The sequence below is a fragment of the Echeneis naucrates genome, chromosome 22 (genome assembly GCF_900963305.1).
Source record: "Echeneis naucrates chromosome 22, fEcheNa1.1, whole genome shotgun sequence".
In the NCBI taxonomy this organism is placed as follows: domain Eukaryota; kingdom Metazoa; phylum Chordata; class Actinopteri; order Carangiformes; family Echeneidae; genus Echeneis; species Echeneis naucrates.
In genome coordinates this window covers 17344820-17364037 of record NC_042532.1, presented here as the reverse complement: position 1 = coordinate 17364037, position 19218 = coordinate 17344820, and the positions used below count along the sequence as shown (strand labels likewise).

At 40.8% G+C, this 19218-nt stretch overlaps 3 protein-coding genes across 3 annotated transcripts; 2 read left to right on the top strand and 1 right to left on the bottom strand.

Annotated features, from left to right (window-relative positions):
- The first annotated feature begins 272 nt into the window (after window positions 1–272).
- On the top strand, window positions 273–6012 carry slc18b1 (solute carrier family 18 member B1). The gene is made up of 14 exons (XM_029493171.1): window positions 273–401; window positions 538–677; window positions 1672–1767; window positions 1857–1930; window positions 2432–2579; window positions 2786–2942; window positions 3037–3173; window positions 3265–3366; window positions 3458–3549; window positions 3880–3975; window positions 4071–4145; window positions 4315–4408; window positions 4770–4816; window positions 4958–6012. Exons 1-14 carry the CDS (start codon window positions 371–373, stop codon window positions 5013–5015), a joined length of 1347 nt encoding a protein of 448 aa, XP_029349031.1. The 5' UTR covers window positions 273–370; the 3' UTR covers window positions 5016–6012.
- Window positions 5134–14236, bottom strand: ahi1 (Abelson helper integration site 1). The gene is made up of 27 exons (XM_029493123.1): window positions 14159–14236; window positions 13667–13743; window positions 13473–13591; window positions 12738–13303; window positions 12547–12635; window positions 12269–12455; window positions 11861–12053; window positions 11678–11773; window positions 11411–11596; window positions 11118–11270; window positions 10594–10726; window positions 10265–10388; window positions 9778–10007; window positions 9389–9495; window positions 9171–9289; window positions 8864–8994; window positions 8643–8783; window positions 8338–8531; window positions 8190–8235; window positions 8053–8105; window positions 7690–7807; window positions 7326–7384; window positions 7134–7199; window positions 6885–7047; window positions 6709–6794; window positions 6297–6385; window positions 5134–6214 (listed from the first exon to the last, which is right to left on the bottom strand). The coding sequence occupies exons 2-27, from the start codon at window positions 13674–13676 to the stop codon at window positions 6034–6036; spliced, it is 3639 nt and encodes a 1212-aa protein (XP_029348983.1). The 5' UTR covers window positions 13677–13743; window positions 14159–14236; the 3' UTR covers window positions 5134–6033.
- A 599-nt stretch (window positions 14237–14835) lies between these two features.
- On the top strand, window positions 14836–18839 carry LOC115035388 (vacuolar protein 8-like). Its single transcript, XM_029493163.1, has 13 exons — window positions 14836–15052; window positions 15270–15386; window positions 15965–16084; window positions 16251–16370; window positions 16457–16576; window positions 16647–16855; window positions 16943–16988; window positions 17058–17191; window positions 17763–17894; window positions 18001–18115; window positions 18198–18329; window positions 18411–18536; window positions 18663–18839. The coding sequence occupies exons 1-13, from the start codon at window positions 14851–14853 to the stop codon at window positions 18794–18796; spliced, it is 1707 nt and encodes a 568-aa protein (XP_029349023.1). The 5' UTR covers window positions 14836–14850; the 3' UTR covers window positions 18797–18839.
- Window positions 18840–19218: the final 379 nt, after the last annotated feature.

The following is a 19218-nucleotide window of genomic DNA, read 5'->3' as shown; positions in this document are numbered from 1 at the left end:
TTATATATATATCAGTTCCATTGTGTAAATAAATATAGTACAGATAAGTTGATTTCTGTACAATAAGGAAATGCATAAATGTTAGATTCTATGTATTGATTCACATGCATCTGTTGTAATTAAAAAAAGAGCTGTTTTGGTTTTTGCTAATTTGTGATTTTATAAGTGATGAGCACGACTGTTGAGAGTTTCGTTGTTCATACATCCGCCGGAAGTTGGTCTTTTATTTTGAAGGCAGCGAAGGAAGGTGACAGTAAATGTTCATTGTTGAGGAAATACACAACGTGAGCGGCTGTCAGCTGGGAAACAGCCACTCGGTTTTCCGGCTGCTTGCTGTCGTTATGTCTGAATCTGTAACTTTGTGAGGAGAATGGATCCGCAGTCTGACCTCCAGCAGACAGGTCGGTACCGATTACACTGAGTTATGAATGAGTTTGACCTAGTTTTCTTTTTCTTCTACCACTGCCACTTTTTTTATGTGACATTCTTTTATTAATTTCTGTTCGTGTGTTGTTGCTTTCTTTGAATTCACATCAGATGGCAGCACTCCTGCTGAATCAACAGATGCCCCCCCCAGAATGACAAGACGGCAGATGCTCACATTAATATCAATGGCCTCTGTCAACTTCAGCTCAATGATCTGCTACTCAATATTAGGCCCCTTTTTCCCCACTGAGGTAAGGCAAAGACAACTTGTCCATCGAATATATAATATATAGAGATTCACTCAAATATTCAGCTAGATGGTGCTTTAGGCACGAAGTAAAACTGGCTGAGGTCAAAGGTCCCTGATCGTCAGACGTCAGCAGCCTTTTGTGGATCTCCTATTCTGAAACTTTGTTGGCAAAAAAATTAGCTCATATGTCTCTTTATTTACATCCTCGCTGGCTGTTGTGAGTCATTGGTTGTGTTTCATTTTCTCATATCAAATAGAGTACTAGGTTCAATTGAGGCTGTTGACAAAATTATTGCAGCCATTTATTATGTGGCATGAGCATTTAGCTGCCTCTTTTTGTTGTTATAGACAAATTTACAAACAGATTTCATCAAAATATACCAAAGAGGCTGGAAAAAACAAGGCAAAAGAAAAATCTGTGCTAAGATATGCTGCACATTGTTGCCAATGTTGACTGAATGCTGACTTAAAGTAGAATAAAGCCGTAGCTAATATTTGTGAATGGGCTTGTTTAGTGGATATTTTGAGTGACTGCCGGGGAAATATGAGCCACATCAACTGATTGGCATGATCGGGGTTGTGAAATAAAAACAAGATGGTTGTCTCAGACTGGTGTGATGAGCCCATTGTTTGAAGCGCAGATATTAAGAATCAAACAGTGTTGCCTAACTCCCTGTAGTTTCCCCTCAGTGGGATAAGTGAGTAATCATGTGTAGACATTAGAGAGTTTCCCTGAAGGCTGGTGAATAACGGTCCTACTAACTGGGGAGAAGGTCAGAGGTGAAGCACTGAGGTCACAGGTAAAGACTGATTTAAAGTCACATGACATGACGTACCGCTGATGAACCGTTTTCAGCATCTTTTTTTCCTCTTAGTTGGCTCATTGTCTGGGTCACATTTATCTTCACAACCTGCAAGATGAGAGATTGTAGAATTGATGTTCAAGGGCTCTTGTGAGCTGATCAGTAAGACTCTGACTAAATGTTGCTGTGCAGGCAGTGAAGAAAGGAGCCAGTCAGACTGTGGTCGGGCTCATATTCGGCTGCTATGCTCTCTGCAATTTGATTGGCTCTCTGATAATGGGAAGATATGTGAGTATTGCCATTATTTCTTAATAGATCATGTTATGGGGATGTGCTGCATGAGAATAACTGGCTTTCATCATCTGTCGCCGTATCAGATTGTCCAAATTGGTGCGAAGTTCATGCTGGTTACAGGACTGTTTGTGTCGTCATGCTGCACCATTCTGTTTGGGTAAGTATGCAAATGGTCTCAGGACTTTGTGCATTCATTTGCTATTTTTAGCAGTTTCCTCTATTTTTGCTGATGTTATGAACAAGGAAAATAAATTCGATCGAGGTGATCGAGGCCACTTGTCTACTGTAACTAACAGCTCTAACCATATTACACTTAAATTATATAGAAAATTATACATTTTCACCACTTATCAAATGTTTCCAAATGTTTAACAGCATCGCCCCTAAAGAGCACAGAATCTTTGTGAGCAGATGAAAATCGTCTCAACTGTACGCAATTCACTGCAAAGACTTAGATACACTTTGAAAAATAAAATAATAGATTTCCAACCCATTTTCCTATAGATATTTGTCCTCATCAGGAGCGAAGTGCCACAGACAGTCTGGGGTCGTTTAAAAGTGCAGCTGTGTTTAATGGGGATAAGTAAGGATTTGTGATTCGACCTGGTCCAAAGACCAAAAAACAAAACTCTGAACGAACAGTGTCTTTGTGTCGCAGACTGCTTGACCGTGTTCCTGGGGGCCCGGCCTTCATCACGCTGTGCTTTCTCGTGAGGTCCTTGGACGCTGTGGGCTTTGCTGCTGCAATGACCTCCTCTTTTGCCATCGTAGCAAAAACATTCCCAAACAATGTGGCGACTGTCCTGGTGAGTGCAGACATCCTGTTGTCTTCCTGGCATGTTGTTTTGACGTTAGCATCATGAGCAAACAAAAAAAGCATTATTGGAGTGTATGTGTATGTGCCGTTTCCTCGGGTGTCGTGGGGATTAAAGGTCCCATGAACAGCTGTGTCTGTGTTGTGTGTTACTCATGTGAATCCTTATTTAAACGTACCTCATTCTTCTCTCTTTAGGGCAGTTTAGAGATTTTCACAGGACTTGGTCTTATTATGGGGCCACCAGTGGGAGCTTGGTTTTATCAGTCATTTGGATATGAAGTCCCTTTTATGCTTCTCGGATGTTTGCTCTTGATTATGATTCCCGTCAACATTTGCATCTTGCCAACTATAGGTAGCCCTTAAGCGATTTCTGGACATTGTTTGCACATTTTCTAGGATCTTTTTTTCTCTGATTATAGCTGTTTATCGTGCTCCTCTCCACACAGTGGCAGACCCCTCCAAGGACTCATTCTTCCGCCTTCTCACCAATGTGAAAGTAGTCCTCATCTGCTATACGATATTCACTCTCAGCGCAGGTCTGGGCTTCCTGGACGCCACCTTGTCCCTGTTTGCTATCGAGACGGTAATTTCCGACCGTTTTGTAAAGCCTTGCTTTAGGCACAAACTGTTTTGTGCATCGTGTGAATGAGTGTTTTCGCCTCCTGCGCCTGCAGTTTGATGTCTTACCTAGCTCCGTGGGACTCATCATGGTCGGCCTGTCGTTACCGTACTGTCTCTCCTCACCGCTGATCGGCTATATCACCGACAAATATCCTGTGAGTGTGAACTCAACACGATTAGATATGGACAAATGTTTTATTGTCGTACGCTTGTCTAACATCCTGTGGGTTTTTTGGCTTTCGCCAGGTCACGAGGAAATGGTTCTTGGTGACAGGAGCTCTTACCACAGCTGTCGGGTTCTGCCTGCTCGGTCCCGTTCCTTTCCTGCACATCCGCAGGTCAGTATGTGATAGAGGTTGAAAGTCATCAACGCTCTGACTCCCCAGTTCAGGTTCATCAGGATGAGGGAGGATGTGTTACTGTTGAGCTGTGAGCTGAGCTGCCAAAACAAGAAAATCTGTTACTAACCAGTTAGACAGTTACTGCACATCTCTTTTAAAAATCCTGTTTATTCCACATTACACTTTATATAGTTTACCTTTTCATGTTAGATACCTCTGCGCTGCTTCTTTTTTTTAACGGGGTGGAACGAAACAATTTCCCTACAGGGATCAACACCTCTGCTGCGTTAGTTATTAGATTTTTTTTCTGCTTCTGTTTGTCTGTAGTCAGCTGTGGTTGCTGGTCTTCATGCTCGGTGTGATTGGGTTTTCTCTGAGCATGACAGCCATCCCCACGTTCCCTGAGATCATCACATGTGCATAGTGAGTATCCCGCATTCATGGCCTCCTTTTTTTTTTTTTTTTTTTTCTACAAGGCAAAGCGTGCTCCTTAAAATGTTATCCTCACTTCATTACAGTGACCAAGGATATGAAGAAGGACTAAGCACTCTTGGAATGGTGTCAGGGCTGTTCGGTGCAGTTTGGTCCTCAGGGTGAGACTTTACTGATATCCAAAAGCAAACTTTTGGATAAACTGCATCTAAAAGAGCTCAGCTGATAATGGAGTAGATACGAAACAAGTCATGGTTACTAATCCCTAATTTAATAGAGTACCTTTTGATTTTAAATGTTATTATTTTCATCTTTATTTTTTATTTTTAGGATGTTTTATGGCCCAACAGTGGGTGGTCTTATCACCCAACATCTGAATTTTGAGTGGGCAGCTGCAGTCCAAGGAGGCCTGGCATGTTTGGCTGTAAGTAATTGTTCTTCTGCACGTCGGTCCATGTTGGAAAAGGAAGTAACAAATTCTGAGAAAAACAATGTGCGTTTTCACTTCCTGTAATTTCACCAAGTCACCAAGAACAAAGTTTCCCGGTCGTATATCAGTGATTGCGGTTTCGTGGCTTTATTTTCAGGGCTGCGGGACAGTTGGCATAATACTGTGAAATGCATTGCTTGAGTTGCATGTAATCCTTAATGAGGATGAATAAATGTGTTTCCAAGTGTGGGGATGTTCAGAGCTTTAAGACTTGAGGAAGATTGATAGAGAAAGAACTGTTTGATAGTTTCTCAGCAGATAATCACCTGACTCTGAACGACCCCTCTGTCCTCAGGCCTTCCTGCTTGCTTTGTATTATATCTGTCATCAACCACAACAAAGGTAACTATTAATCTTAAATTACACGACATTATACTTATTAATAATGCAGAGTATGCTGAAGAATGTTGAAAGATAGTCTGTGCAGTTTCCAGGACGGGCGCTGAATGTTGAACTGAACTGTTGCTTTTATGATTCTTAAAGTGTGCGAGACGAGAGAAGGAGACAAACAGATGAAAACACTCCTCTGCTGAATGAATGAAAACCTCAGAAGCATGAGAAAGGACTGCATACTAACCAAAACAAGGTCTTACAGAAGGCAGCTGCCTTCATCTTAATCAAATCGTTGCTTTTATTATCATTAATTCCTTGATAACTCATGATTTAGAAAGCCTTGTGCTGAGGGATTGTAATGATTTATATGAGGTCATGGGTCATGTTGTCTATTTTAATGTGCTAATTGTGTTTCGTGAGTGTATTAGTAATGGGTACTGCCTGACAGCCTTGAAACGAGGCAGTAACAGTACACTGCTGACTTTGAGTCGGTACACTGGAACACTGGCACATTTTCAGATTATCATTTCGTATTTGATACGATCTTTGAAATGTGCTTTGGGGGAATGTAACATAATAAAGTGGAAATCACACTTTTGAAGCACAGTTCACAAACTAAATGAGCCTTTTGTTCTGAAGCTCTGTTCTGTTAATGATCTTAGTTTCCTACATCCCATGATCGGATTTCAGGTTGACCCAACACAGGCCGAGATCTTAATTTAATTGAATAAACATAGAATACCAAACATATGTGTATATATTGCTTTTCACAATGATGAAGTGAAATGAAATTAATGTGACTTTGTAAATGTCATATGTAGAGAAAAGAATGAGAAATTAATAGTTTGGCTTTATAGTTTTGGGGAAACAGCATGATGTAAAACCTCCACTTAATCGCTAAAAAAGGGTAATACAATATTAAAGTCATTTCTCAAATTGTCAGTAAAAAATTCAATTATCAACATTATTACATACTTTTGACAAGATAGTGAATTACTTCACATAGATAAATAAAAAATTTGAAACATACAAAACCTCTCTTAATAGTACAATTTTACAAAGTAATGCAGCATTTCACTGACGTGTCTGTATGAGAATATAAACATGCTGACTGTAAGTAGTAAGAAAAATGCACATTTTAACACTGCATTGTCACTTTTGATTACAAAAATGTCTTTTCTATGAAAAAGAATAAAGATAAACATTGAAAACAATGGTGTCTGAGTTTAAGTATCAGGCTCAAAGGCACTGTTCGTCTGGCCTGTGGGTCTCTTTGGGAGGGGTCTCTGTGTCGATCTGCCTCTCCTCCTGCTGCTTGTTGACCCCGAAGCATCTGCATCTGACAATGTGGCCTGAGAGGAGAGTGCAGGGACCCCCGGCTTCTTCACCTTCTTTTTCCTTCGAACTCTGTAAACAAACCAGGAAGGTGATCAATAGTGTTGTGTTTGGCCGCATGCAGTGTTCAGTTCCCGTAAGGTAAACTACTTACCTGTCATTATTCGACTCAGGATCAGTATCAGACAGGGTGGGCTCAGAAAGAAACCTAAGTTCCCCAGAAGAACTGATTACAGCTGAGACCTTAAAGTAAGGAAGAAAAATAAAAAATGAAGCCAGGAGGAGGAAGTATAAAACCACAGAGAGGCCTTCAGAGACTCTTTGCAGATGCTGGGTTGCGATTAAACAGTAACTCGAGCTCTCAGGCCTGTAGCTCGTCTTCGGCGGCCAAAAGACAGATTGATGTAAAGTGGTGCTTTGCAGAAGCATGAGTAAGATGACGTGACCGACAGAGGAATAAATATCTCCCCACCTTCCCTTATTTAGAGCCACAACCAGTTTCACATTGTCATGTGTTGGAGGAGAAAAAACCCAAGACAGACATCACTATCAGTGTGAACACATACCCTTGTTGGTGTTGACCTCTCCACAGCCTCCTCAGATATGGCTGCATGTGCCTCTACGGGCTGAGTAACCTCTTCGCTGTGATCCCCTGAAACAATACCAGAACCTCAGCTGTAGGTGTTTTACATACAATATTCAAAAGGCATCTATCCACCATAAGAACGTAGACTCCACTCACTCTGGTCTGCTACATAAGAAGCAAGAAAATATCCCTGCTGTCCGTTGACCAGTCGCCCAAACCACCAGTTCTCATTGTCTTTGTACAGCACTTGGATGACGTCACCGCGGCTTAAGGTCAGTTCGTCAGACCGATTAGCTCTGTAGTCGTAGAGTGAGACCACCTAGAAGAGGAACACGACGTGGAGGCACTGAAAGGAGAACTGAGCTCATGGCTACAGAGAATATTTACATTTGTAATGATACTTACTATTTGCTGAACAGTGTGAGACTCTGTGTCCACGTGCACACCTGAGGAAATGTGGTCAGGAAGGGTCTGATGGAGACAAAAGGCCCCTATTTAAATCTGATAGAAACTACTATCAGAGCAGTAATCTTCAAAGAAAAAGAAAAGAAAAAAAAAAAAAAGACTAACAAAACTAGTACTAAACGAGGACCTTACCGCCTGCAGCCTGAAAGCTGAAGCTCCTTTTAGACGCTGACCAACTGGACTGAACCTCTCTGTAGTTACAACGACAAAGACAATGCATAAATATTTTAACACAATCTACCGACCTGTGTGTACGGCAGTCACTTACGGATACAGGTCAACATTACAAGAGGTCCATCTCTTTCTCTGTGTATGGTGTACATGCTTACGAGGGGCAACTTTAAACCACAATGCTGGGAGTGTTTGGTCTCCACCACCCCATGCTACAATCAGCTATAATCTTTGAAAATATTTGACCTCATTGGTCAGAGATCTGCAGTAAAGACCTTCTTCGGTTATAGAAAACACTGTGAGATTAATTCAACAAGCCACTGACGACTTTGGGTGCTCAGAGCTGCCTGAGGGATAAGCTGCTGCGCCAGGCCGCCAGAGAGCTGCAGCTTGGAGTGCGGCGACAGGAGAGATGGTGGTAGCAACGAGGTATTTAATCCCATCTGAAGAGAGAAGAGCAGGACTTCAGTTTCATGTTTATTAATTTATTTCATTTTGAAACAGCTATTACTTCCCAATAGCACAATTAGGCATCTTGATGCAATTCTCCAGCTCAGTTATAAGAAGGTGAGGTCTTTTTTTTTTTTGGGGGGGGGGGTTCTTTTTCTGGTGTTTTGGGTTGCTTCACTGTCTATGACAGAAATAAAGGCCAAGTAAAAGAAGGTTTGTTAATGAACAAGATACTCACAGCACCAATATCTGATGCCAAGCTCCTTCCTGTGTGTGTCATCCCCGTTAGGTCTGCAAAGCACAAACAAGGGCCATTACTATAGTATGAACTCAGACTAATCCTCATGTACAGTGCAATGTTATAATATGTGGCACCTGGTTCATAAATGTATCGAGGAGTTGAGGACCCTTGATGTGGCTCCTGGAAATATTTTGAAAGTTTTTGTGAATATTCTTCTTCCAAACTCTAATAAAAATGTAAATACTTCATTTTAAATGAGAATAAGAGAGGATGAGTCTTTACAAGTACTGAATCCAGTTGTGCCTTCACACACTGCATTTTCATTGCAAGTCTCGTTGTTTGGGAAAAGTGGTCCATGGCTTCAGCAGCTGATCTGTCCCGTAAGACTGGGGGATCAGGTGTGTTTATAATGGTTTTGGTGTCAATGGAACCAGATCTGCTTGCTGCTTTTAAACTGTGCACCTCCAGCTGGGACACTGTATGGAACAATGAAATATAAATGAACCTCAGTCTTCTGTATTTCAATGAGTTCCTTTAAGATATTCAGGTCTGAAGAAAAAAATGTTTCGTCAGGTGTTTTCACAAACCCTTGCGGTCGTACAGGTACACATGGACAGGCTGACTCTGACTGAAGGCACAGAAAGCCACCATGTTCTCATGAGGGTGGAATGACACACCGTGGAGAGCAGCGGGGTAACAAAGCTCAGAGTAAACCGCAACTTGGTCACCTGGGAAGACAAAATATTAGAATTTAGAATATTACCAAAGAGTTTATGTATGAGAAGGGAAAAACAAACATGACCCTCACCTGTGTCTGTATTCCAGACATACGCCATCCCATCCTCACTACCAGAGAAGATGAAGTTCCCACATGGTGTAAATGTGCTATAAATCCTCTCCCTGTAGTTTGTGGCTCCTGTGTACTTCTTTACAGCCAAACTGAAAGAAGGCATTTATTAAGTTAAATAAAGAAAATAGATATTTATATCTATATTTAAACTGTAAACAGGTGGTATATGGTCAATTCACATGCCAGCTAATGGTTTATATATATATATATATTTCAAGTTGTTATAACATTTCCTTTGCTTTATCAGTTATTTACTGAAACTTACATTCTCAAGTCCATCATCCTCAGGATACTGTCTTTTGCGTGGATGAGCAGGCATCGCCCGTTTGGATGGAGCTGCAGCATGTTGATAGGAATACCACGGAGATCGCTCTCATCAATTTTCTGCCAAGAGACAAAACGCAGCACAGGTTTTGGGGTATCTGTGCTGTAAATATTTAAATATGTAGTGAAGATGTACTATATCATCTTATCAAAAATCACCTTCTCTATGCACCAGCGATGACATGACTGTTGCTGCCTGCTGTCACTGACTGACGTTTTCCACACAATGATGAGGCCTGCATTGTCTGCAGAGAACATCCTCCTCCCTAATTACAACAAAACAAGACATAAAGGTTTGAATGATACCAGTTATCTGTAACACAATGTATAACACAATCAGATATACTATGTTTACATTGTATGTCTCACATGTAATAGATCATATCTATAATAATGTTTCCATACTGTTATCAGAGGAGTTTAGGCATCATTTACCAAAAAGAGAACAATGACTGACATTTGAACGAGGACACTCAAATATTTTACAAGGTGAGAGGGTGAAGGCCAAAAAGGGCTAACACATACAGTTAGCAACATGAACTCTATACCTTCAGAGTCAAAACAAATTGTGTTGATGAAAGTGTTGTGACCCTCAAACTCCTGCAGCAGCTGGCCATTCACATCATCAGCATCAAGCCTCCAAACACGCACTAGACTGTCAAAGCCCCCAGTCAGCACCAGGTTCTGGGCTGTGGGGTGGTACTGGGCACAGTAGACAAAGGATGGATGAGGCAGCACCTTCTGAGCCGTTCCCTGAAGCCTCTCCACATTCCACTCTCTGAAGAAAAGGAGGAGGTTGAAAAATAATTGTTTACTGGAAATGTTATTCAAACAAAAAATTTGACATTTAACCAAAAGTTTTGAATCTGAGACAACAGCACAAAACATGCTGTGTCACTGTTACTGTATATCAGAGTGCCGTCCATTACACATGAGTAGGGCAAGTGCTCCCCCTAAAGGTTGTACAGGAGATGACACTATTTAATGCCCTCTTCATTCATGCTGTTTATTATTTCAATTGATCAAAAAATGTACCTGACAGTTCCATCGGAGGAGGCAGACAAAAGTGTCCGGTCATCTCGGGACCAGCAGAGGTCATAGACTATTTTAAGATGACCACTGAAGGCAGCCAAAACCTTGCCAGAAGGAATCTCATACACTGAAACAGTAGAAGCATGTTAGTTTTTCAGTTCACAGTATATTAATGTATGCTTTGAAGTCACTCATTCTCCAGGCAATCCCTGCCGCTGTTTATAATGACTGTATGCAAACGAGTTAATTAACAGGCAATTCATGCTGAAGAGTCAGGAGGAGCATCAGAAGGGGATTGGGGGGGCTGTTTGACACAGACAGAGTTGCCTTACCTACAACTGGGAAAGCATCTCTGTCAGCACATGCGGCAGCCAGTATTGTCCCAGCATGAGAGAAGAGCACTGTGAAACAGCCCATCTGACCACCACGGAACGCCAGCATGGGCTTGTTAGGAATCCGACAGACCTGTAACAGAAAAACCCCAGTAAGCCTTGTGCAGTCAACCGTGTTTGAGCAGAGTCCAGATTAGACCTAAGTGGGACAGGATATGCAAATATGTCTGGGGTTATTTCAGTCTACTAGCACCAGATATAGTACACGGAGTTTGACAAAGGGAAGTACAATAAAAAGCTGAGGTTATCTGACTAGTATGCAAAGAGTTCATCTATACTATCCAGGCTGCTAATTTACAGAATTAATACAGATTAAACCAGTCTCCAACAATAACTTGAAATACTGCAGAATGGTTTATAATACTCAGAAAATTACCAAATCATTACTATGGTTAACTGTAGCAATTCATATCATGCATCAGTAAAGGAAGTCTATTTTGAGACAATTCAGCTGTGACACTGACCTGACCAGGCAGCCTGCTCCATCTGAACACTGGTGGCTTGCTGTCTAGAGGCTGTGACAGGCTTCTCTTGGTGACCTCGTTCTGCAGTTCACTGTAGGATGTGCTGCCTCTCTCCTCCTGCAGTGCCATCATGGAGCGGATACAAGGGTCCACCTGCAAAAATCCATCTCAGCTACAACATCTTCGTGGATTCACCAGGGGCTCTATCAACGTTATTATGTATCTAGATATTTATTTCAATAGACAAAGGAATAATCAAAAGTTGTTAAAGAAAAAAAAAAACGCTAACTTACATGCTCGGGGAGTTTAATGCCTTTCACTGTAACATAAAGTGTGGATGCATATTTGCTTCGTGGATACTTCCTCCACCACTCCACAACCTCGATCGTTTTAGGTTGTCTCTTTGACCGAAGTGGGGGAATAAAGAGCTGGAGACGAAGTTTACTGTCAATGTTAAGCACACCATTTGTGCCAACAAGCTGGGGAGACATACAAAAAAAGGTTACAATATTGGCAATTAAAACCAAACCAATATGATCTCTAAAAGCCAAATAGAATACCTTGAGGAATGCCCATGCAATCTTTCTGAATCCTCGTTCATGCTTGTCTGCATCAGCATTGGCTCTTGCTTCCTCCATGGTCATGAAGTCCAGGATCTGGACATTCAAACATTTGAATCAGTAACATTTACTGTCAGCTACACTGGTATTAGCCAAATATTTCAAAAATTAAATGTGTCTTACTTCAAAGAAAAGTATAACTCTGGGGCTTTCATCATTTTGTTCAACAAAGTAACCAAAACGTTCATTGAAGATGATTTGTTCCTGCCACTCTGGGATGATTGATTTGTTTTTCTTGAAGTCATATGGTTGAGTCATGATGGGGAGAATGTGGTCGACTTTCTCTTGCTCATAAAATGAGGACACAGGCCGATGGCTGTCAAAAATATGAGAAAGACAAATGGATGCATTGCAAAGAAAAAAAACAAAACAAAACTGAAGATTGTCCAGTGCCTTTCACACCAATGTTTCTAATTATGAGAACATTCCCATACAATGACTTATGTTTAAAAGAAGCAGTTGGAATCACAAAAAAATTATTTCAAAATATTTAAATGCATGTAAATCGCTTCTGACAGGGTCCATTCTTACCAGTCTTCTTTCTTCACATACTGTCCAGTGATTTCATCAACAACATGGATCTTCACCATTGGGTGTGAGATCAGCAGGCCTGTTTTGAGGCGATCTGTTCTGTGAACGTACACTCCCAGTACAAGGCTATCATCAAATGTTGGTTTCATGGCCACTTCTGCTTCAGTTTCACTCTGTTCTTTGACAACTGCAAATGGGAAAATAAAATAACATCAAATTCTTTAGCATCATGCACTCACACTGTAAATTTTATTTTCTGACAATTGACATCCGCTTACTATGCTTTTTCTTCTTCTTTTTCTTCTTTCCCTTGGATTCTGTTTCATTTTCCACATCAGCATCCTGACCTGTACCTTCATCTTGATCCCTAGTGGAACAAAAAGTAGGCCATAATATTTCAGTCTCTAATAAAACTGTACTATGCAGCCTTTTAGCTACAAGTAAAAGAACAAAAAAAAAGTATACACACCCATAATCCGCTTCTGTAACTACAGATTTTAACTTCTTCTTTTTCTTCTTTCCAACATCATTATTTAATGTGACATTTTGGGAGACAGTACTTTCTTCATCTGTCTTAATTTGCGTCTTCTTTGGAGTCCTATCTTCTTCCTGTGCAATCTGTCGCTGGTATTCATGCAGAAGCTTGTCATCAGCATCCTCTGCCTGGCTCTCCTCTCCTTTGCTTTTCCCTTTCTTAATTTTTCGCACCCGTTCCTTTGCGCCACCTACATCATCTGACTCAAAATCAACCTCAGACTTGGCAGCATCTGTATCCTTCTGGATGTCACTTGTGGTGTCCTCAGGTAGAGGAAGGGATGGAAGGTCCCGCTTACTCTTCCTCTTCACTTTTGATGTTTGAATCTCCTCTTGGTTTTTACTGTTGTTGATATTAACCTTATCAGCTATTTCCCTCTCTCTCCTTTTGTTCTTAGTGTAGCGAGGGCTGCCCTGTTCAGGGCGATAAGTGTTCTGGAGGATAGTCTCATCATCCTCTGTGTCCTTCTCAAGATTCAAATTCTTTTTTAGATTCTGAAGCTGGAAGTAGGGAAATCACAGATAATCACAAAATGGACTGAATCTACCAAGACGATACTGAAATTGATTTGAAACATTTTGCATTACTGTATGTTAGCTTCAATCGATCAAAATTGGATGTAATATTTCCCACCATTGAATGCAAAACAACAAATATATGAATCCATACCACGATAGTTTCTTGAGTTTCAGTGTTTTTCTTCTTCAGTTTTTTCTTCTCTGTTTCAGTATATTTCTTGAACACTTCATTGAATCGTTCCCGGGTCTTTGCCCGGTCTTCTCTTTCACCTACAAAAAAGGTAATAAGGAAAGCATGTCTGGGCTGGTTATGTTGAGATTGCTACGTGTTCAGATTAAACTCACCTGCTGGCATCCTCAGACACCGTGATGTCTTTCATTCCGAGTGCAAAAAGAAGGAGTCTAGGGAGGAAGTTTCCATCCTAAAAATAAAAACGCAGACGTTGCAGAACAAAATCTCTGCTGGATGATCCTATAACAGTTTGTATCGCTTCCACATTATTAGCTTCGTCCGGCTGGTTTAACTGTTTCATGGATGTTTTAAATAGGATGAAAGCAATGGAATAAACCAGCTCCGCATCTCTTTTGTTTTTCGTTGTTTGAATGAACAGATTTCAGCTCATGTTTACACAGAAATATCAGCAAACGCAACCGCTGGCTAGAATGTTAGCTACTTTAGCTAGCTTGCTAAGTGCTAACATTAGCTGAGTGGCGTTGTTAACTTGACTTGTTTTGTTCAGCGAGATTTAGATTAAAAAAAACCGCTCTTATTCTAAATAAAAGCAAAGTCAACACAGCTAACACGGGCTCAGTTGGGGGTAAACTCCGTGGACATACCCAGCACTGACTGTGTTATCATCCAACTTCGCCGACGGACGCTGCGACGGTTTCCAAGTCAACCACAGCCAGGGGCCACGTGAGGGCGGAGCGTCAACGTGACGTAGCCACAAAAACAACAAACCCACCAATGATGTTGAAGACTTAAGTCAATGTCGTCATCACGTAAGAGCCACACGGCAAAACAACCTCACGTTCGTTACCATGGAACCCAAAAAGAAATTAAACTCACATCGCAGTTAATTTAAAGAACATAACCCACAGATGATATTATAGACGGTTAATACTGATGTAAAACTGCATTTTCCTGCTGTAAACACCAACGGTGGCGTTGTTCGGTGTTCGGACTCCAAGATCAGCGGTTACAATCCTAATATTCATATTCTGGCCCAAAAAGTAAATGGTCTTAATAATAATAATTAATAATAATTAATAATTTAACAACACAATAATTAACCTAATATGTTGGAAAATGCAAAAAAATAAATAAATATATATATATAATTTGATAAATAATAACGTTTTACTTATTTTGATTTGAGACTTTGGAAAGTATCATGAACGTCACGTGCTTTGACGCACGGAAGTAAACCATCATGAACCACGGTCACGTGACGGCAGAGTGGGCGTGTCCCTGCGCAGGTGTTTCGTCGGACAGGTAGGTGTCAAAGCTTTGTGTTCAGGATGCAATCATGGCTTCTGCTCTCTGCGGCAACTGCTCCAGACTTCTTAGAGAATTTACTGCTCGCTTGAGAAAAGCCTGCAAAGAATTTGGACGAAAATTAAGAGAGTTTTTCATAGAGATTTCCCAGTGCACCTGCTTTAGGAATACACCTGAGGGCAGATTCCTGAGGAGGACGACTCAACAGTTGACTCATTTGCACTTACTTGGTGGTAGGTACATTGGAGACATGCATTGTCTATATAGATGGAGCTGTTTGTGAAAAATGTATTTGTGTAGGATACATTATAGACCTACCATTTGAATTTAAACTAAAAAGAAAACAAATGATTCTGTTATTTTATACAGTATATATAAGAAGAAAAGTGTCTGATGTTACACTGAGCGGCTCTTACATTTTCTCCTTTTATAATCTGTTTCTCCCCTTAGATGATGACACCCGACTCAGTCAGGAAGATCTGCGAGCACTGAGCAGACTTGCAGCCTCAGACAACACTGATCTACAGATGACTGCAGCCCTGTATTATTTACATCTCAGTCATCGCTGTGAGTAAAGAAAACAAACAGATTTTTATGTTTACTGCGGCAAATTACATGGTGGAAATGACTTGTGGATCGTTTGGACATGTAATGACACTATTGTTTGCTGCTCAGGTTTCTCATATCACTTACTGCCAAGATAAGCTCTAACAGATGTGACCAGTAATGCAAACGGTCTTCAACGGTTTGCAGCGGTTTGCAGAGCAGATAAAGTTTGCAGTGCAACACTATGCTCATGTGATTATAATATTCACAGTTTTTGTCTTTGTCAGATCATGCGATGTTGTCATGAGCTCGGTACATGTCCTGCATTATGTGAATGCATAATTAATATCACACCTGTACATACTACATTGCTTGCATGCAGACAGTTGACTCCTGTGTTTACTTTCTTAGATTAATAGAACAAAGGGAACCTGTAGGGCTTGAATTTCTAACCAACTACCAAATATATTATGTTCATTTCCAACATTTGCCTTTAGCTAGTGAGACTGGCAGCTAATTTAGATTAGGTTCATTTTGTGGATCATCATTGTTTATTTTAACCAGAGGAGAACTGACTGTTTTTTTCCTGTGTGTCACAGTGAGCTCTCGCTTACCAGATTCCTTCTTGGAGCCGCTCATGGCTTTACTTTCATCAAATGACCTGGATGTACAAAAGACTACCTCTCTTGCCCTGGTCAATTTATTAGTAAAGGATAATGGTAAGAGGTAATCATAACGAGGTATTAAAATACAGTTGTTTAATTCATGAGCCTGGGCTAATATACTGCAGTCTTAATTGGTAACATCAACACATTATCCATCTGAAATCTCTTTGTTTATCTGGACCAGATGGTCATCATATCTCTCTGTAAAATCTGATTTCAGTGTGCAAAGAGTTGGTGATTGAATTGGGGATGCTGGTGCCAATACTGGAGTTATTCCAGTCTGGTGACGCAACTGCTCAGTGTCACTCCTGTGCCTGCGTCACCATACTGGCATCCTCAGGTCTGTACATACAGCAGAGCTTTTAACAGAGGACTGAATAGATAATCTGAGCCTGTGTTTTGACACCTTTCTTCTTCTTCATACAGAGTCAAACAGAGATATTCTCATGGTGGATGGAATCAAACCGCTGCTGGCTTTAGCCAAATCCTATGATCCACAGGTGCAGCAGAGTGCAACCTGGGCTTTGTTACAGCTCACACAGTCAGGTGGGAAAGTCAGTCATTGTTCATGTATTTTTTTTATTTGCCACGAATCTTACTTTTTTTTTTCTCCCAGATTGGTCAACAAGGATCTTGTGTCAAGCAGGAGCAATTCCCGTCTTGGTTCTTCTACTGCAGTCCTCCGACTCAGACGTTCAGTTTTGCAGCTGCACTGCTCTGTGCAACATCGCTGCTGTCCAGGAACATCACCCAAAGCTGCTTTCCATTGGATGTCATTATTTGTTGAAGTCTCTTTTGACCCTCTTGTCTTCCTCAGTGCGAAAGGTAAATCTGAACCTCACTGGGGAAAAACTGTATTTTTAGGAAAACAATGTTTGCTTGAGTTTTTTATTTTATTTTTTTCAATTGTAGAATGCAACTCAAGCGTGTAGATGCCTGCAAACACTCTCAAAGAACGGTAACTACACACAATAGCACAGAGGAGATTGACAACATATAGGTAGAACACTGTTAATTTTCTGTGCAGATTTGATTCAGGAGCAGCTGATGGAGCTGGACTGTGCGGTGCCTCTGAAGGCGCTTCTGAAGACCTCCACTGTTATGTGGGCAGAACCGGCCATATCACTCCTGTCTGCACTGTCTGCACGCCCGCCAAACAATGTAGGATTTCCCACAAAGGGGCATCATAATACTGATGGAGTTGGTAACTACCTGTGGTATGTTAGGCCTGTTAAGTGGTTGATCATTCAGTTTTTCCTCCTTCCTTTGGCCCAGAGTTAACATTTCAGCACATCAATGTATGTAAGGAGGACAGTGATCACAGGTATAAGGAAACTATTCTATTAACACATTTTGCAGTTTTCTGGTATTATCCATCATCAGCAGAAGTATTTGTCCCAGCTCCGACAACAACAGGCCAATCAGCCAATCAAAAGAGAGGCTCACAGCCTCCCTTTGTGATTCGCTGATCAAATATATTACAGATTTCAGGTAAACACTTTGAGAAATTGAGTCCTGCATGGTTGGATGGTGGGGTTTGGTGCGTTGTGACATCACAAAGTTACCTCTGTAACCATGGTTTTTGAATACAGGTTGTATTTTATCCATGCATGTAAAATGTAATACTTTCACAATATCAATCTAACACTGAGACCTGTTTTACAGTCAAAATGTCTCATAATATTAGACCTTTGAATTCCAAATGTTAAAAATATCTCTGGTTTGATTGTAGGAATTCTTTGTGAGTGAAGGATTATTGGATGAAATCGGTCAGCTGCTTCATCATCACAGTTCCAGCTCTGATATAATCACACACAGCTGTGTGATTATCACTAACCTGTGTAGCTCTCCCATGGGTCAGCAGGTACGCACAAGGCCCCAACTCATGATTTCATGTCCCATGTCTGTAGTGAAAACAGTGTCTGCCTTGGATGCATAAAGTCATGTTGAATCCCATCTTTGTTACCTAGGCTGTGATGGAAAGTCTGTGTTTATCAGGCCTCCTCTGGGCATTTGTGTCTCCATCTCTGTCGGACAACACTTTGCTGCATGTGACATCTTGCTTACGTCATCTGATGAATTGGGGTTGGTGACCCAGGGGGATGTTTTTTCTCTTTTACTTTCAACTTAATTGTTATGATCTCTGACTAATTTCTCTCTGCATCAGATCCACTTCGGCCTAACCTCTCTGCAACAATCACTGCAGAGCAAATTTCAGGGCTGGTGAAGCTGTCTGGACAAATAAACAATCCTCTATCATATAACTGTGCTGCCATCCTTAGCAAACTAGAAATGACTGGTAAGTACTAACTATTGATAAAGAAATTTGTAGTATTATTCTACAATAACTTTGTATGTTGTCATGTCACTTTTTTTGTAGATAAAGTCATCAGGTTGCTGAGACCCCATTACACAACCATGTTAGACTATCTGTTGGTATTCCTTAAAATGAAAGATGTAAAATTCCAGCAGCTCAGCATAGTTACCATATTCAACCTCAAGAAAGGTTTGTATTTGTTTTACACTTATTGATGGAGCTAGTTTCGTTCAGATCATCCCAAAGCCAAGTTAAAATAGCCATCTTCTGTATGTTTGGAGCTCTTACTCCACTTTGTGTTGTCTTCCTGTGCAGATGGAGATTTTTCATCTCTGCTGGCAAACAGTGAGCTGGAGGTCCAGCTCAGGAAGGTCCGTGCTCAGACAGAGGAAACCAGAAGGCTGCTGCAAATGATTCAGCCTCTTCCTCCCACCTCTGTTAACCCTTGACTTTGTCTGTGTGAGGAGTTTACATCCATACATCGTATGGACAGAGGGCATTTTTATATCGTTGTTTTTTTTTTTTTTTTTACTCAATGTGCCAACTGAAAAACAAAGCAGACATGCAGCATAGTATCAACTTTAATCAAATATGGCATATTTAGACTTCAACGGGTTAACAAGTGATAAATATCAGTAATACTTAAATTATAAGATCAAATAATTGTAATCTGATACATTTGTTTTATATGATTTTCTCATAATAAACTCAGTTAACCACTACGTCCAACTTTGCCTTGTAAAGTGACTGCGTAGTACGAAACAAAGCACCTGGCAGTAAAGTAAGTGCTTTGCATTTTGTTTTTCTAAAAGAGTGCTCACAAAACTGAAGCAAAGTCTTTGGACATCTAAGTTCCTTAGCAGCTTGGAAA

What these genes read in the sequence shown, in the direction of transcription:
- LOC115035388 (XM_029493163.1), top strand. Translation starts at nt 14,851, where the DNA reads ATGGCTTCTGCTCTCTGCGGCAACTGCTCCAGACTTCTTAGAGAATTT. An exon ending in TTTATTAGTAAAGGATAATG is followed by an intron (nt 16,085 to 16,250) that starts GTAAGAGGTAAT and finishes ATCTGATTTCAG; the next exon opens with TGTGCAAAGAGTTGGTGATT. An exon ending in CTGCACGCCCGCCAAACAAT is followed by an intron (nt 17,192 to 17,762) that starts GTAGGATTTCCC and finishes GTTTGATTGTAG; the next exon opens with GAATTCTTTGTGAGTGAAGG.
- slc18b1 (XM_029493171.1), top strand. Translation starts at nt 371, where the DNA reads ATGGATCCGCAGTCTGACCTCCAGCAGACAG. An exon ending in GCCCCTTTTTCCCCACTGAG is followed by an intron (nt 678 to 1,671) that starts GTAAGGCAAAGA and finishes GTTGCTGTGCAG; the next exon opens with GCAGTGAAGAAAGGAGCCAG. An exon ending in CCTTTCCTGCACATCCGCAG is followed by an intron (nt 3,550 to 3,879) that starts GTCAGTATGTGA and finishes GTTTGTCTGTAG; the next exon opens with TCAGCTGTGGTTGCTGGTCT.
- ahi1 (XM_029493123.1), bottom strand. An exon ending in GCATTAAACTCCCCGAGCAT is followed by an intron (nt 11,271 to 11,410) that starts GTAAGTTAGCGT and finishes GGATTTTTGCAG; the next exon opens with GTGGACCCTTGTATCCGCTC. An exon ending in GGAGCAGGCTGCCTGGTCAG is followed by an intron (nt 10,727 to 11,117) that starts GTCAGTGTCACA and finishes TTTCTGTTACAG; the next exon opens with GTCTGTCGGATTCCTAACAA.